Below are 17,115 nucleotides of genomic sequence, written 5' to 3'. Positions count from 1 at the left end.
ATAAGATATACTGTGGCAAACCACTCATAAAGGCCAAGTGTACTATATGCAAACACATCCGCGAACTTGCACAACATCCCCCGAATTCACATCCACATCCACATCCGAGCATCCTTTGCCTTTAGCCGAAAGGCATACGGTTATTACTGAACGCAGTGGCAAACAAGAATAGTTGAAAGCAAACCTTTAATATTTATACGAGTATAAATAATAAAAAGCATATCATGATCAGTTAATAAAATCAGAGCAGTTTCAGTTCTTCCCATGCCATTCCTGATATTTTTGTTGATTCTTTAGTGACCACTGTAGACAATAAAATTAAACGAGCAAAATGGAGATGTTTGGCGCTTCCGTAAGGTAGCTTGTCGCTCATCCGCATACTTGAATCTGGCATCCTTTGAATTCGACGATTTTCGCGGCCATAAAACTCGATTGTGCAGAACTGCAATTTGCATTTAAATTGCCCAAGATACGCTATGCGATTCCGTGAAATACACAGATTGTGTTCTATTATAGTCGCAGTTGGAATTAACAACATTCAACGCATCATTCCGAAACTAAACCCCTTCGGTCTTTTAAGCACCCTATTAAATATTTACGCAGGCCATGACAAACATAATTAGCATTTAATTAAAATAAAATTGCGCAACGCTTTCGCCAATAGACAGGCAATTGGTTGATTTGATTATTGAAATCAAACAGAACTGCCGCAAAGCCTACGCGCCTTTGGTTGTGTAAATATAGTCATATACTCTAACTATATCGGGAATACAGATAAGAATCGCATGATTTAATCATGGCTAGGCTTGATACGTCGAGCGCACGCCAATTTTCTGATGTGTCATTTTATCTTTGTATTGTTAATTACATTATGGACTCTGCAAATGTTGCTTTGTTTTCTGCCTGCGATAAGAGCAGAGCGACCAACTAAACTTAAACGTGGCGCCACCTGTTGTTCGAGAAAGTATTCATTTTCCAACTGCAGCAGTAGGTGGCAGAAATTCAATTTAAAATTGCATTGCAGCACTCATCACATAGGAATGGGAAGAAAGCGAGAAAACGAAAAAGTTCCACGCTCTCGAGGGACACTTCAAAAATTCAATTCTTAATCCATTTAGAGTTGAATTGTTGTGCTATTATGTAGTTTGTATATAATGATCCAATCTCTACTTCAATAAAAAACAAATAATAATCATACTTTATCAAATGATAAATTTAACTTCAGATAAAATCAATAATATGATGGCTAAGTAGCTAATAAAGGTAGTTTCATATATTAGTTTTTATATTATTTAATATATATAGCAAAAACAATTTAATAAATGTAATTATGTATATATGTAAATGCTTATTAAGCAACAAATACAATTTTTTATTTATTTGTGATTATTGTAATTTCAAATCAACCCATGTCGAAGATAGATTGTAAACTCTTGGAGCAACTCGCTACATCGAAAAAAGTGCAACTGCTGGTTGCATATATTTGCAGTGTTTGCCAACCGTATACATTGTTGAACAAATAAAGAGCATTTGACGCACATATGGAGAACAATTGATTTATACGATACGCGGCGATATCAGATTTATGTATGGGAAACTGGGACAATTGGATTACACACGAAAGCAAATGCAATCTAAATCTACAAATATAAGTTACACAATTTCGAGGTATTCATATGTCATTGTATTCAGTTTAATGAGTATTACAGGATATGGTTATATTACGAACTAAACAAAATATACAATTGGAATGATAAACACTTAACAATCTGGATCTAAACGAACAATTTAAAAATAGAGCTGTGACCTAAGGACCACTAAAGCTTAGTTGCAAACGCGCATATACTATAAATGTATGTATAAGACCACTACACAGATTTACTAATCAAATAACTAGGAGCGAATTTTTGGCTAGTCAAATCAATCAATACGTATAACGCCGGCTCCGACGCCTCCACTGTGTGCACACATTGGAGGCATAAAAGTCCATTTGTCTGTCTCGGGATCGTACACTTCAACAGTTGACAGATTCGATTCACCATCGTACCCGCCAATGGCCCACAATTTTCCCATGTTGGCAGCTAAAGCAACTCGTGATCTCTTGCAGTTCATCGGCGTAACAAGCTTCCAAACGTCTGTCAGCGGATCGTAGCATTCCACAGAACGCAAAAATGAATTGCCGCAGTAACCGCCGCACACATAGATCTTGCCATTCAGCGTAGCTACGCCCAAACGACAGCGTCGATTAAGCATCGGTGACATCTTTATCCAGACGTCTTCATTTTGATCGTATCGCTCTACAGAGTCAAATATGGACAATCCATCGTGCCCACCTAAGGCATAAACGTAACCATTAAGCTGTGTAACTCCGCCCGCTGATCGATACTTCATCATTTGAGCAACCTAAAGAGTTACAGACAATGAAAATTGTAACCAAGATTGGGTAAGGTGTAACGCACCGTTTTCCATGTATTTGCTTTGGGATAGTAAACCTCAACAGTATTAAGCGATGTAACGCCGTCGTAGCCACCGCAAACATAAATGCAATCATCTAAAGCAGCGACCCCAACGGCACTGCGTTTGCACAGCATAGCACATCCCTGAGACCATTTGTTCTTACGTGGATCGTACACTTCGACTGTGGACAGACGTTCAGTGCCATTAAAGCCTCCAAAGGCATACAGTTTGCCATCTAAAACTGCAACACCGACTCGCGAACTGCAAGTAATGTGAAACGTTCAGATAAAGAAGTACAATTAATTCATCAATGACTCACCGCATCATGGACATTTGTTCGCCCATTTTCCATTTCTTGGTGATGGGATCATAGATCTCTACAGTGCTAACAGACTCCCCGGTACTTGCAAGACCACCAACGGCATAAATTTGACCTGTAAAGAATTCACCACAACGTTGACGCGTGCGAAAGCTCTGCAATAAGCCACGACGCTCAGGCATTAGATGAAAGTCCTTGGCTTCATCGAGGAGATCTCTGCATTGATGCGACGAGCGTATTAGCTCCTCTCGAGCAACACGATCTGCTAGGAACTGCGGAGACAATAGCGGCAGACGAACTGCGGCCAACACTTGTGGAAATAGTTCAGAGCGTTTCTCCTCGGCATATTTAACCCAACGCATGCACGCCTCAAAGATAACTTCCTCGTTGCGCACGTTAAGCTCATCGCGGCGCATCAGCTCCAACAGCTGCTCACAGTCTAGGGAAAGGAACTCCTCGGACTGTGACACTTTGGCAAAGTTCTGATCGATATATTTATCGGCAGCATCGATCAACTGGCGGCAGATCATGGAATCGGCAAATGTTCGAATGCCCAGAACATTATGTGGATGGAATCGGGATATCAAGAAAGTGGCGCATGCATCTCGCACATTGGACAGCTGCAGAAAAGAGGCGCCTACCATAAGGCTTTGGACATTCTGGTTATCGATGCGCACTTGTCCACTATAAACATAATTGATAAGACTCTCTAATGCACTAGGTTCAATCTCCTTCATGGTAATTTCCTTGATGCGGCTCTCTGCCATATTATTCGTAAACATCGCATAAAAATATGGTACAGTGGCAGCAAGAACAACTCGATGCGCTGAGAATGTTTGATCTTCAACCTATTACGATTGCAAAATGCAACAAATTAATTGAAAGTGTGTTTATATTTAGACACTGACTGACAATAGATAATGATAATACTAAGATAGCTAAATTATTAGTGACCAACCTTCAGGGTGACATCACAAAGTTTACCCAGTCTCCGTATCTCCTTGAACAATGGAAAACTTTCACTAAATAGCTGTTCGTGTTTGTATACAAAGGATTGATCCTCCAGTTGGTTATCGCTCAAATCCATGTTTATGGTCGCAGGGCACAATGCCAGCAGCAAACGACCAAAAACAATTTTTCTAAACAAAATGCTTCACAGGCAGGGTGACCGCAAGTGAGATTTTAAAATGAACTATTTAATGTCGACCAATATACATACGTGTGTAGCATAGAAAAATATACCAAAATAACAAAACCATAGCGATGCGCACAAATGCGATTAGTCAATGGTGATTCTGAAATATTAGTGATTCAAATAAACAACACACAATCTATACATTCATAATATTAATCATTTTTTTAAGAGCTTTCACAAATAATAGCATAAAATTTTTATGTTTTACATAGTTCCATCTCTAACGAAAACAGCTGATTACCCTTAAGATAGCCAACACATTCGATATTTAACGTAAATGAGGAATTTTAGTGGTGTACTTTGGCAAAGTCAAGTGAATTTATCACGTATTAAGATAATTAATATAACAAATCATTATTTCGAAATTTTTGAATTGCCAATAGTGTGCGAATTGCATGCTTTAACATCGATAAGAATAATCGTCAATCGTTAAATTATTCATCTGACTACTTGTTCTATTTGTATTTGCCTAATTTTTTGAAGAATAAAGGCAATAGGAAACCACTGAATATCGCCTGATGATAGAACGTTCTAATATTTAGCTTATAACAGTAGGAAAACAGTATTGAAAATGGACACATCACATAGTAGAGACACACAGGTATGTACGAAAGTGAAACGAAAGCAAAGCAATGACGTTTCCACCACTGAACACCTTTATGCTAACGTGTATGTGTTGTGTGTGTGTGTGTTTTATGATTGCAGAAGAATCCAATCGAAGCTCTGAGCAAAGATGAACTCATTTCCAAATATAAAGGTTTGCTTGGCATTGCCAAAAAAGCAAAGCTAGCAAAAGATGGTAAGCCTACTACGAGATAAAATGAAATTAAATGTTTAGTTGTATTTAATATCATTGCTATGTTTAGAGCTTACCGAAGAGAACCGCCAGTTGAAGGAGGCGTTGGCAAAGCTGGCCACCAAACAGAGCAGTCTGCCCGCGATGCAGGAGATGCTGCAGGACTTTACCGACAAAAACCTGGTATTGATGGAGCAACTTAATAGCTTACAGCGTAGAACCAAAGAGGACGCTGAGCGCTTAGAAATGTTCCAGATCGAAAATGAGAGCCTCAAACGTCAACTAGGACGCTTAAGTGATGAAAATGATGATCTACTGGCAGACGTAGAACGCATGGAGCAGGCCATGCACCAGGTGAACAGTCTTAGCAATGAACAGCGAAAGAATCTTGAATTTCTCGAGGAAGACATTGTTAAAATAAAGGAGGCCGAGTCTGAAAATGGAATATTAAAGCAGCAGGTTGAGAATGCTGCAGAGGAATCGAGACTGCGGGTCAAAGAGCTGAATGAACTGCAGGAGAAGTACGAGTCAGTGAAGCAATTGAATTCGGAGCAACGCAAGAAGTTCAATACGCTCAAGGATCGCTTTATCGATGTGCATCGCAAGCTGAAGAACCTCAAGGAATGCAAGTGTGTTTTGTTGGAAACGCAACATGAATACGCAGCATCGGTTTCCAAGTGGCAGCAGGAGATTATCAAGGCTTCTCAGCTACTTTGCGGTAAGATGACAACGTTACAAGAGGAGAATCTACTGCTTAAGCATCAACTTAATGCGGCAAATGCAACTCCCAACCAAGTGTCATTAAATAGTCAAAAAATATTGCAGAAAGTATACGAGATGGAACGTTTGGCCACGCTAGCAAAGCAGCAACAAGCACATAAGCAACAAGCGCAGCCTTCAAAAATCCCTCTAGACATAGACAGCTTGTTGAATAAATTAAACAATGTGGAACGGTTGACAAATATAATCAGGGAACAACAAATCACAGCAAAAACACCAACTATGAAGCCAGAAAACTCTTCTATTAACGTGTCCCACATCAGTGAGAAAATTAATCAAGTGCAACGCTTGGTTCACGTTATACAGAAGGAACGGAGTGATCAGCTGAGTACACAGACCTTAATGCAGCAAAAATATGAGCGCGAGAATGTGCAACTGGAGACGAGTTGTGTAGAGCTACGACAGCATAATGACGATTTGCAGTCGCGCTATCAGCTGAAGGAGCACGAACATGCTGAACTCTTGGCAGAGATGCGAGAGCTTAACGAGGCGTTGAAGGCACGAGGCGATGTCATTTCCCGTATGCAGGAGCAACACGACAAGGGCCACAAAGAGTTACAGATTTTGACCGAAACTCTGACGGAAAAATCACAGCAACTTCAGCAAGCACAAAACAGAATTGATGAACTAGAGCAGCACGAGCAGAATGCTGATGCCCAGAGTGATGTGTTGTCTACATCAACGATTTCACGCGCCGAGGAATTGAGTCGCTTGCGCGAACTCGACGATGGATACGAAGAAAAATATAACAAGCTGCGAACGCTGACTGTTAAGCTCAAAAAGAAGCTTCAAGAGCAGATGCAGCAAATTAAAGACATGGAACAGGCTGGTTCAGCTAAACTTGAAACTGAACTAGAAGCTATTAAAGTAGCACGGACGCAGCTTCAACAGGACTTAAATATGGCTCGTGCAGAAAACCAAAAACTTAAGTCTAAGGACAAGGCGAAAAGTTCAAATGTATTGAATTTGGAAATTGAGGCTGCTGAGAAATCATTGGCGGAAGTAAGTAGTAAACTCTTGGCAAAGACATCGCAATTAGATGCATTGACGGAAACACTTGTTAGCAAAGAGAACACCATAACGCAAATGCGGCAGGAGATCAGCATAATGGAGGAAGCGCAAAGGGGCGAGGCAGCGCATAGCAAGCAATTGAAGCAACAAATCGACCTGATGCAGGCGCAAATTAAAGACGCTGTCCATGGCAAACAGCAGACACTGTCGGACAACAAGGAACTCGAGCAGAACGTGGAGCAGCAAAAACAGCAAGTGGAACAGATGCGTCTTCAGTTGGCCGACAACACGAAGCAATACGAATCTAAACTTAAGCATTCACAGGACATGCTGCTCAACTGCACTCAACAACTGGAGATGCGAATGAACGCACTTGCTGAGCTGGAAACATCGTTGCGCAATACTAATCGAAGCAATGAACAACTGCAAGCTGAGTACTCGGAGTACAAGATTAAAGCACAGTCGGTGCTGCGCAAGCAACAGAATCGAGACACTGCTAAGGAACAAGACCTCGAAACAGAATTAGCTGCGATGCGTACAATGGAGCAACAATTACGCAACAGCAATGAGGCAAGCACCAAGCGAATCACGCAATTGGAAACGCAATTAGACGACATACAACGCGACAACTCGCAATTACAGCAACGCAGACAGGAATTGGTGACGGTCTCCGACGACTTAAGGGAGCAAATAGATACTTTGACTCAGGACAATCAACGGCACCTGCAACAACAGCAACAGCAGCTACAACAGCACCGCCAACAGATTGAGCAAATGGATGATGTACACCAACTGCAAGTTTCCAAGCTGCAGCATCAAATCGAACAGCTCGAGAAGACATCATCCACATCTATTCAGACCGTGGCTCCAATTGCTGCGCCAATTTCTAAGGCAAGCGACGATCCCCCAAGTACTGAACAGAGCAAAATAGATTATTTACTCGACCATGACGGCAGTGGGGAGACTCTTGCACAATTGGCAGCACAACGCAAGATCTCTACAGCGTCACGTCGGTCTCACGATTTTATACCATTGGATGAGCTGCTAAATACATCCATACATTCAATCCACAGCGATAAGGTAACTACGTTTTCTAATTTCGGACGCAGCGTTAGCATGCAGGACGATGAATCAGAATTAGATGTGAGTGGCGAAGCGCAGGCAGCGCTTTTGGCCACCAAAGAACGATTGAGCATACAGGAAAGTCGTGTCCGTCATCTAACCGCTCTATTAGCCGAGAATGAACAGGATCTGGCCAAGCTGACACAAATGAATGATATGCTCAAGGAAGAACTGCGTCGTCAGGAACGTTCAGAGGAGCGGGAGCAGCACATGCACAACTCGGAATATCTTAAGAACGTATTCTTGAAGGTATACCCAATGGTTTTTTTTATTTGTCAATTTCATACATAGTATGTGTTTTGCAATACAGTTCATCACACTAAGTAACACGGATGAGCGACAACGCCTGGTGCCGGTGCTAAATACAATTTTACGTCTAAGTCGCAATGAAATGGAAATGCTAAATGCTGTGGCAAAAGGACAGAAAGGTAACCACTTTACCACTCCAACTCAAACCTTTCATTTCTGATCATCTCTTTTCTCCGATGCAGTTTCCAATGATAGCAGCAATCGCAGCTGGAGTGGATTTCTTAGCGCTTGGAGCGGAAGTGGCAGCAACACGTCAGGCAATAACAATTAACTGCCGAACTGTCTTTTCGGGTTCATTGGTATTAAATATAATATACCAGTTAACCAGTTTGTGTATATTGTATAAATCTTGTATATGGTTATTGTCCCCAAAAATTGTTTGTGTATTTTCCTTTCAATTAACTAAGGATGCCACTTATCTCATGCTTTATCTATTTACATCAAAACACAGATGTACATAATTAATACTGAATAATATATGGAGCGCCCTATACAGCATTCCAGCCACAATATATGTATATGTAAATATGAGTGTGAAAATAAAAATACTATACGTACATTTTATCCAACGGTCTTTCAATGTTATAAAACGAACGAATTCAATCTTGGTATTGTGATGAAAATTACATGTATTGATAAATATTTATTTAGTTCTATTCCCACAGATATCAGACTATAAAATCAATGTTCGCGTTTTATCTATGTTTAAACGGTAAACTTAAATTGTAATTACATGTCAATTGTATGTATAATTTTAAAATTATATAAATACGAACTGTAATTGGCTAAGACTATGCGAAGTGAATGCATAAATTTACACTTAAAATATTTATAAAATGATGCAATGTATAAAACTATAATAATTGAGAAAACAAAATTCAAATTCAGTAAAGAAATCAAGAATCACAATTTCGCACATCGCAGCAAACGAAGGCAGGGACAAGTCTAAAAAAACAAAATACATACTATTGCCTAGTTACTCTTACTAATCAGTATCAATTTTGTGACAGAATCAGAGATAAAATGCTCTGTGCTCAGATTCTATTGCCAGACGCCCGCATAGTTGCCCACCAGAGTTGCAGGAAGCGGCCCACCAGCCGCAAACAGACGCATCCTTGTGCTATCATAGCAATGCGTGTAAATGGCGGGGACGTATTTCACCTGCTGGAAGCCGTCCATTTCGTCCTCAGGATACTGAAAGATATATGCATTTCAATGCATGTCGAATTTTATACAATTGACGCTAATTACATACCACAATTCCTTTGCTGCACTTGAGTGCCACAGTTCGTGAAGCATTTACGCTACTCTCCAAATACTTGCCAGCACGTATATCATAGAAGAGAAGCATGCCCAGACCTGTGCCTACGGTTAAGAGATTGCCCTCAAACGATGTGGCACGGATTCCGCAGCCACTATATCGTGATGTGATCTTCTTGATGGTCTGCAGTGTTCGTGCATCCAATAGTATTGTGTAGGAGCGACATCCGACGGCATAAAGACCATCGCTGTGGTATGCGATGCTCACATTGTCCTGGCAGTTGGGCAGTTTACGCGAGAGCGTTTGTTTAAAGGTCTCTGCGTTAAAGATGTGAATATACCCGTTCAAAGATAGTGCTGCGATTTCTTTGAACTCTTTGTTAAAACATAACGAACGTATCTGCAAGATTAATATTAAAATTATGATTAATAATTCGAAAAAATAGTCCGTTCTTAGCATACCCTTTGCGCTGTCCGCACTTCTTTAACGCTAAGTGGATGAATGGTGGCAAAAGTCGGGCAAGACTCTTCGCCGCCATCAGGAAAATCCATATGATCCTCGTTGATACGCCACAATGCCATGCGCGAGTCCTTCGAGCCAGAGACGAGGAACTGATCGTCTAGCCAACACATACCCATTATCAAGTCCCGATGACCGTTCTCGCCCACACAAACTGGATCCAAAGTTGGCAACCGATAGACTGCAATATCCGATGAATTTCTTGCACCTGTGGCCAAAAACGAACGACTGGGCGACAATTCAATGGCATGAAGGCCGCCCTGAATCTCTGGATGATTGGCACGACTATTCGATAGCGTGGGTATGGCGTCGACACGACGCATATTCACATCATACACGAGCAGCTTATTGCACTTGGTTCCGAACACCACTTGGCGATTGCTGAGCCATTTGGAGCAAAATACTTTATTAATATAGCCTAAATTGATTTGAGTCTCCCGCAACATGTCGTGGGTGAGAACATAGCGACTAGTATACTCCACATTAACGCTGCGGTGCTGCAATTCAAATAAAGCATTCGTGTTTTTAGCGAGAACAAAAACAATACGTATGTGTTTTTTACTTACGTCGCGCAGTTCACTTTCTCTGCTGCGTAGGTAGTCACATAGATTGTAGGATGAGTTAAGGACCTCGTACTGCTGTTGAGGCGTCTCCTCATCGCTGCCTGAGTCTTCGTAGGTAACAAAATCGTCGGGTTTGTCGGGTTTTCGCCTTCGCTCCTGGCGCATTGCTCGATGCTTAGCCCGACGCTCTTCCAGACGGGAACTCACATGACAAGAGGGATAGGTGCCTACTATGCTATCACGTACCGTCTTTACCATGCCGTTGAACATTTTTGCGGCGGTGAATAAATTTTATCAATTCTAAAAAATTAGTGAATTCTCCATTAGAGTTAAACTTGGTGTGGCTACATTTATCAAAAAAATATCTAAATGCTTGTTAGCTAAATTTTGGTATTTTTTTAGAAAATAAATGATTACACTTGAAAAAAAAACTATCGTATGGATCTAATGGATCTAGTTTTTTTGCGCTATTTACTTTCAGACTTTGCTTAATCAATATTTAGAAATACATATTTGATAATAATAACAATTTTTAAATTATTCAATATGTTTTCTATTCACTAGTTAAACACATCAATACACAATATTTCGCTGGCTAGTTTAAAAGAACAAGTTCAAATGGGCAAAATGGTATATTTATTCATTTTCAAACTGCGGTCACACGGTTACACGGAGTATTGCAATTTTTGATTCTTTTATTTAGGAAGGATTTTAGTGAAAAATCCTGGCAATGAACTATCAAGTCAAGCGTACTATGCGGCAGAATTCAGTGTCGGTTGCAGCCACTGATATTGGAGGAGTCGCATCACCCATTATGGCTACCACATCATCGGCGCCCAGCACACCGCAATTGCAAAATTTGGAAGACAACAAACCTCCAGTGAACGTTCATCGTCAGGTAATTCTGGTGCAGAGCGGCAATGTGTCCCAGACGCAGAATCAGGTGCAACTCCAAGCTGCCACAACTGCAGGAAACCAAAATACACAAATAATGGCCGCCATTCAAATGGTAGACGATGCGCCTGTTTCATTACTCACTGAAATTGCTGACATAATGCGTAGCTTTGGTGACAGTGATCAGCCACGAACGACAAGTGTTAAACTGGTGGAACAAATACTGCAGCAGCAGCTACGTGGCATCTTCAATGAAGCCTCACTGGTTGCCATGCGACGCAAACAGAATCCATGTCCTTCGCAGGCAGATTTTGAGTTCCTAATGCGAAATCATCCCGTGAAAATAGCACGAATGCGGAAGCACTTAAAGGATATGCGCATTTTGAAACGATTTCTTAGCATACGCACTGGTCGACCCCAGGACTTTATGGACGATCTTGAGCAGCAGGAAGAGGATGAAGAACTGGCTATTGAAGTTCATGAATTGCACGACGAGGATCGCATGCGTCGCTTGTTTCGTGCCGATCGCATATCTCAAATACTCACAGGACAGCAGTACCTAGAGTTTAACGAGGCGCGAAAGACATCTTTTTACTGCCGACATGGCGAGAAAATTAAAAACAAATTCAGACGATTTCTAGACTTACCTGCCGATCTCCGCATTCCGACGCCCACAATGAATATTTTGGCGTACCTAGCGCACGAAACAATTGCGGCCATTGTCGACTACTCGATACTAACGCGCCTGAATTCAGAAAATCGCGCCACCGAACCGTATAGTCGCGTCACCTCAGCTGGGGGAAGTCCTGCAATGATGCATGTCTGTCCAGAGGTGACACAAGGCCGCGGCATGGAAGTTGTCAAGCCCATTAGTGTTCAAGAAATACACGAAGCAATGCGACGTTTTCGTCAAATGAGCAATCGTAAAATAGGTCGATATCGTAACTCCTGCGACATTGACTTTAGGCGTAGTTTTCTTGCCATCTAGATTCGTCAAAATTGGGAAAGATGTTCCTCAAGATTGAAAAAGGGAACTAGATTGAAGTATAAGCGAAAAATCTATGTAGCTGGGGCACAATAAGATATGTCGGTCTTTTCTGAGTATATTAATTAAATTAAGTTTAGAAAAATATGTATCTACATATATACATATATAAACATTAATGTAATGTAAATTACTAATCACATTAGTAAAAAAAATTGGTAACGACGCACAAAAAGCTTTTCAATAGATTTTGGCCTGTAAGACTTTATAAATTTATTCATTATTTTTAATAATAAAAGCTCGAACATTAAATTATTTACAATTATGATCTACAAAAAAAGAATTTGGAAATTTTCTATTTGCAAAAAAAGAAATCCCAAAATATTCCATATTAAATTTGTGTGAAATTCTGGGTACGTTGGAGTAAAAATTTATTTTAATCTTAAAAAAAATGACATATCCAAATGCATTGATAAAAAAGTTGTATATTCTCAATTTCATTTAATTAAGAATTTTATTAGGTACTCTTAAAGTTGCGATTAGTCTAAGAATATGAAATGATAAGACAAATTGTGAAATTCAACAAACATATTGATAGCTTCGCTTAGCTGCAATTGTAAAAGAAAGAAATATATTTATCAAAGTAAATATTTTGAATCTAAACCACAATATTGAAATGTTATTTACATAAAAAGCTTTGCCAAGAAAAAGGCAAATATTAATTTATTAAACTTGTTTATAGTTTGTTTGTATTTTGTGACCTATGTGAGAGTTAATGAGAAAGAGAACAGAAATACAAAAAGCTTTAGCGAGTTGGGGCATTTAACAATATTTGAGTGAACAACAAACAGTCTATGTCTAACAATCAACGAGCGCAGAACGAGTCTTGTCAAAATGCTGATAATACGCAATTGTATGAGCATTATAAATAGACAGAGAACGGGCGTCGCTTTATTCGCAAATGGAAACGCACAAAATGTAAACAAGGCACTCATACATATATATAGCAGATAACATCGGAAAATTAACTTATTAGTTATAATTGTAGCGCTCTCAAAGTAGTACTAACGCTGAAGTTAAGGAACAAAGGGTAACAAGAGACGATGTCGAGTGGCAAAATGCTCGCTCCTTCGATAGTATTCCAGCCGCCAGTGGATTATCTCTTATCTATAACATGGCGTTCCCTGGTGGAAAATATAAGAACATGGACTTGACACAACTGGTATTGGGTATGCGTAACGACTACGGTGAATTCTTTAGAATGCCAAAAATTTTCGGAAGCGATGCCATGGTGATTACATATAATCCAAAAGATTTTGAAGCCGTCTATCGGCATGAAGGCATATGGCCGCACCGACCCGGCAGCGATACTTTGAGGTATCATAGAGAGTCATATCGAAAAGACTTCTACAAAGGTGTAGAAGGTCTGATTCCTAGTCAAGGAAAATCCTGGGGCGAATTTCGCAGTATTGTGAATCCAGTGCTGATGCAGCCCAAGAATGTGCGACTGTACTACAAGAAAATGTCGCAAGTGAACTGTGAATTTGTCGAACGGTAAATACAAACAATTCGTAATGCCCTTGTAAAATAAATGATATTCCTGACTTCCTATACTAGGATCAAGACCATTCGAGATGCGACTAATCAAGAAGTGCCGCATAACTTCATTGAGGACATTAATCGATGGACTTTGGAATCTGTGTCTGTTGTGGCATTAGATAAACAGCTGGGCCTTCTCAAGGAATCCGATAAAAGCGACAATGTTATGTTGCTTTTTAAGAGCTTAGATGAATTTTTCACATATGCCGGCGACCTGGAAGTTAAACCTTCTTTATGGCGTTATGTTCAAACACCCATGAAGAAAAAGCTAATGAATGCATATGATAACATACAGAAGGTGACGTTGGAGTTTGTAAATGAGGCTCTGGTTCGTCTTGAGGCTGAAGAAAATAAGGGAATTGTTAGGGCAGAGAACGAAAAGAGTGTCCTCGAAAAGTTGCTGAAGATAGACAAGAAGGTTGCCACAATTATGGCAATGGACATGTTGATGGCTGGCGTTGATACAGTAAGTTTTGTTAACGTATTTATACATTCTAAGGCCACGTTATGTATCCCTTTAGACTTCGAGTACATTTGCTGCTGCAATGTTGTGCATTGCGACTAATCCAGTGAAGCAGGACAAGTTAAGGGAAGAGGTAATGCGTGTGCTACCCAACAAAGACTCGGAATTTACGGAAGATTCTATGAAAAACGTGCCTTACTTACGTGCCTGCATTAAGGAATCACAGCGAATGTATCCTCTTGTGATAGGCCACGCCCGGACTACCAATCGAGACTGTGTTCTCAGTGGTCACAAGGTGCCAGCAGGCACATTTGTGTCGATGATGCCCTTGAGCATGCTAAGTAATGATGAATACTTTCCAAAAGCATCAGAGTTTTTGCCTGAACGCTGGCTGCGAAGTGATGCATCCACGTCCAAATGTCCGGCTAATCCGTTAAAAACTACAAATCCATTTGTATTTTTACCATTCGGATTTGGGCCTCGTATGTGCGTGGGTAAGAGAATTGTGGACATGGAACTAGAGCTCGGTATTGCTCGGATTATTCGAAACTTCAAGGTTGAGTTCAACCATTCAAGAGAAAATGCTTTTAGATCAGTGCTGATCAATAAGCCTAATATTCCACTAAGATTTAAGTTTACGGACTTGGACCATTGATGTGATATGTGAGTTTAAAAATAAAAGTTTGTCTATACATAAATATATTCAATAATACAATGATTAAATATTTAAAGTGAAATAATGTTATGTCAATGTGATCTATGATATTATTACAATTTATGTAAATTTATATGTTCAGAAATGATTAATAAAAATTGTCTTCTATAACACTTTGGAGTCTTGATTTAATAAACCAAGAGAGTTTATTTATAAACTAGTAAAAAAATTTCGATCCTAATTCCAAATTAGGTAATTTTACGGATATACAACTGTCAAAATATAAACAACTTTAATAAAAAAAAGGAAAGGGGTTCCTTTTCTTCTTTAATGGTTCACAGTATTAGAAAACTTTCCTAATATTCCAAACATGTTTAAATTAAAATATATCACCTTAGCCAATGAAAGTCAACAATATTTATTTTTTAAACATTTAAAGCTATATTTCCTTCAGTTTATTACACACACACTATAAAGAGTACATGGGAGAATGTTAAAATATTTGTATGTGTGTATGGTAATTAAGTATGTATGTATATATTCATATATTTTCATATGTATGTATATGGACATCCAATAAATATTTGAATCTACGCATATGTTGGAATAAATTCAATATGCTTATAATAATGTACAGTTTAAACATTGTACAGTAAATAGAAATTTTTAAATTTTGCAATTAGTTATTGGCCAATTTCAACAATAAATAGATTGTTGTATTTTCCATTTTGATTAATTTAGTTTAACAGGATTGTAAATTTCATTAGAATCATGTAGATTAAATCTTCATGATAGTTTATGCATTTATTTATATTTTTCAGTTAAATGTTATTTTATGTATACAGTGTATTTATATCCAAGTAACAGTTGACTGCAAAACTCTTTACAATATACAAGTGTAGATCAAATTCTATTTTTTTCTGATTGATGTTTTTGGTCCGATTGCCCAGAATATTGATATATCATTGAATTGGTTCCTTTTGTTTTGTTTTTGTATTTTTCAAATAACATTTAGTAATGAATGTTTTTGTGTTAATTTAGTTTTAAAATACTAAACATTATTTAAGTTTTTTAATACGGGTAATTTAAATTGGAATTTAACCAATATATTATTTTTGATTTCTTTATGGAAATGATTTTAGTTTCGTTTTAAAAATTTATATCAGTTTACATATTTTGTTTATTATCATTATTAAAATTTATTTATTTAAATGATAACAAATTGAAAGAGTTTTTTATTATAACTGTATATATAAAAAATGTAATTCAGTCCTAAATGCGGATATGAAAAGTTGGTGATAATTTGCAGAAAACATTTTTTAAAAAAATTAACACTTTAGATCATAATATATTTAAGAAGACCAGTTAATGAATTATAATTGAAGATTTCTGTATATGTTTCATGTTTTGAGTGGTACTCCTTGGTTTGTCTACATAAGCACATATGTAGTTAAAAAGCTCAATCAATATGTGAAGACATACACCACAGAGAACACAACAAGCTGTATAATCTAAGTATAACAATGCAAAAGTTTTACAGCTGCTCCAAACATACATACTATGTACATATGTATGTATGTATGTACTGTAAATGGTCTATTTGCCTAATGCATCTCGTCCTTTGCCATATAATGTGTATAAGGGGGAGACGCAATAAAATAATTTGATGCATGTATCAACACTCAATCTAATACACACACACACACTCGTACAAAAGTCGTTAAAACAGCAGAACAAAAATGTTAAATATTACGGCGAGACTGCAAAACGACGGCAAGTTACGAAAAAAACATTGCCTACTTTTGGGGCTGAAACAAAAACTGAAAACGTGACCGGAAGTGGTGTCGAGGCTGAACTTCAGGGCGTACACGGTACAACCAGAAAAAAGATATGTAGGTAGGGAGATTAGAAGGCAAAGCCGCAGATAACGCGGCAATAACAGTAAAAGAACATGTAATAAACATGTGCAAAAAACGTCTGCCCCAGGACCTCAAAAGGCACTTACCGCTGTCTACGTTGTCTGTGCCGCTTCCTGCTTCGCGTCAAGTAAGTGTTTTTATGTGTATGCGTGAGTTTGTTTAAATTGTGGGTACGGCGTTAATTAGTTTTCCTTACTTGTTGTTTGACTGTGTTTTCTGTTTTATTTTTGGTTTTTTTGTTTGTAATTTTTTTTTGCTTTGCGTTTTT

The 17,115-nt window shown here is 38.7% G+C and overlaps 5 protein-coding genes across 6 annotated transcripts; 3 read left to right on the top strand and 2 right to left on the bottom strand.

The window, feature by feature from the left end:
- Positions 1-1,671: 1,671 nt before the first annotated feature.
- Positions 1,672-3,960, bottom strand: LOC117575036 (kelch-like protein 18). The gene is made up of 4 exons (XM_034259117.2): positions 3,735-3,960; positions 2,777-3,624; positions 2,460-2,718; positions 1,672-2,403 (listed from the first exon to the last, which is right to left on the bottom strand). Exons 1-4 carry the CDS (start codon positions 3,861-3,863, stop codon positions 1,921-1,923), a joined length of 1,719 nt encoding a protein of 572 aa, XP_034115008.1. The 5' UTR covers positions 3,864-3,960; the 3' UTR covers positions 1,672-1,920.
- A 310-nt stretch (positions 3,961-4,270) lies between these two features.
- On the top strand, positions 4,271-8,553 carry LOC117575033 (GRIP and coiled-coil domain-containing protein 2). Of its 2 annotated transcripts, XM_034259112.2 has the most exons (5): positions 4,271-4,572; positions 4,677-4,770; positions 4,838-7,929; positions 7,991-8,108; positions 8,172-8,553. In XM_034259112.2, exons 1-5 carry the CDS (start codon positions 4,543-4,545, stop codon positions 8,258-8,260), a joined length of 3,423 nt encoding a protein of 1,140 aa, XP_034115003.1. In that variant the 5' UTR covers positions 4,271-4,542; the 3' UTR covers positions 8,261-8,553. The 2 variants fall into 2 exon arrangements, with proteins under 2 accessions (XP_034115003.1, XP_051864164.1); XM_052008204.1 differs by lacking the exons at positions 4,271-4,572; positions 4,677-4,770 and having other exon boundaries at positions 5,277-5,485; positions 5,593-7,929.
- Positions 8,554-8,626: 73 nt separating this feature from the next.
- LOC117575037 (DDB1- and CUL4-associated factor 12 homolog) lies at positions 8,627-10,694 on the bottom strand. Its single transcript, XM_034259118.2, has 4 exons — positions 10,336-10,694; positions 9,712-10,266; positions 9,245-9,649; positions 8,627-9,183 (listed from the first exon to the last, which is right to left on the bottom strand). Exons 1-4 carry the CDS (start codon positions 10,600-10,602, stop codon positions 9,031-9,033), a joined length of 1,380 nt encoding a protein of 459 aa, XP_034115009.1. The 5' UTR covers positions 10,603-10,694; the 3' UTR covers positions 8,627-9,030.
- Positions 10,695-10,969: 275 nt separating this feature from the next.
- Positions 10,970-12,531, top strand: LOC117575038 (transcription initiation protein SPT3 homolog). Its single transcript, XM_034259119.2, has one exon. It carries the CDS (start codon positions 11,063-11,065, stop codon positions 12,212-12,214), a length of 1,152 nt encoding a protein of 383 aa, XP_034115010.1. The 5' UTR covers positions 10,970-11,062; the 3' UTR covers positions 12,215-12,531.
- A 548-nt stretch (positions 12,532-13,079) lies between these two features.
- LOC117575741 (probable cytochrome P450 12a5, mitochondrial) lies at positions 13,080-15,069 on the top strand. The gene is made up of 4 exons (XM_034260094.2): positions 13,080-13,189; positions 13,260-13,765; positions 13,829-14,276; positions 14,332-15,069. Exons 1-4 carry the CDS (start codon positions 13,106-13,108, stop codon positions 14,926-14,928), a joined length of 1,635 nt encoding a protein of 544 aa, XP_034115985.1. The 5' UTR covers positions 13,080-13,105; the 3' UTR covers positions 14,929-15,069.
- The last annotated feature ends 2,046 nt before the right edge of the window (positions 15,070-17,115 follow it).

The sequence above is a fragment of the Drosophila albomicans genome, chromosome 2R (assembly GCF_009650485.2).
Source record: "Drosophila albomicans strain 15112-1751.03 chromosome 2R, ASM965048v2, whole genome shotgun sequence".
Taxonomy (NCBI): Eukaryota; Metazoa; Arthropoda; class Insecta; order Diptera; family Drosophilidae; genus Drosophila; species Drosophila albomicans.
The sequence above is the reverse complement of the archived record's forward strand: the minus strand, read 5'-3'. Positions and strand labels throughout refer to the sequence as shown.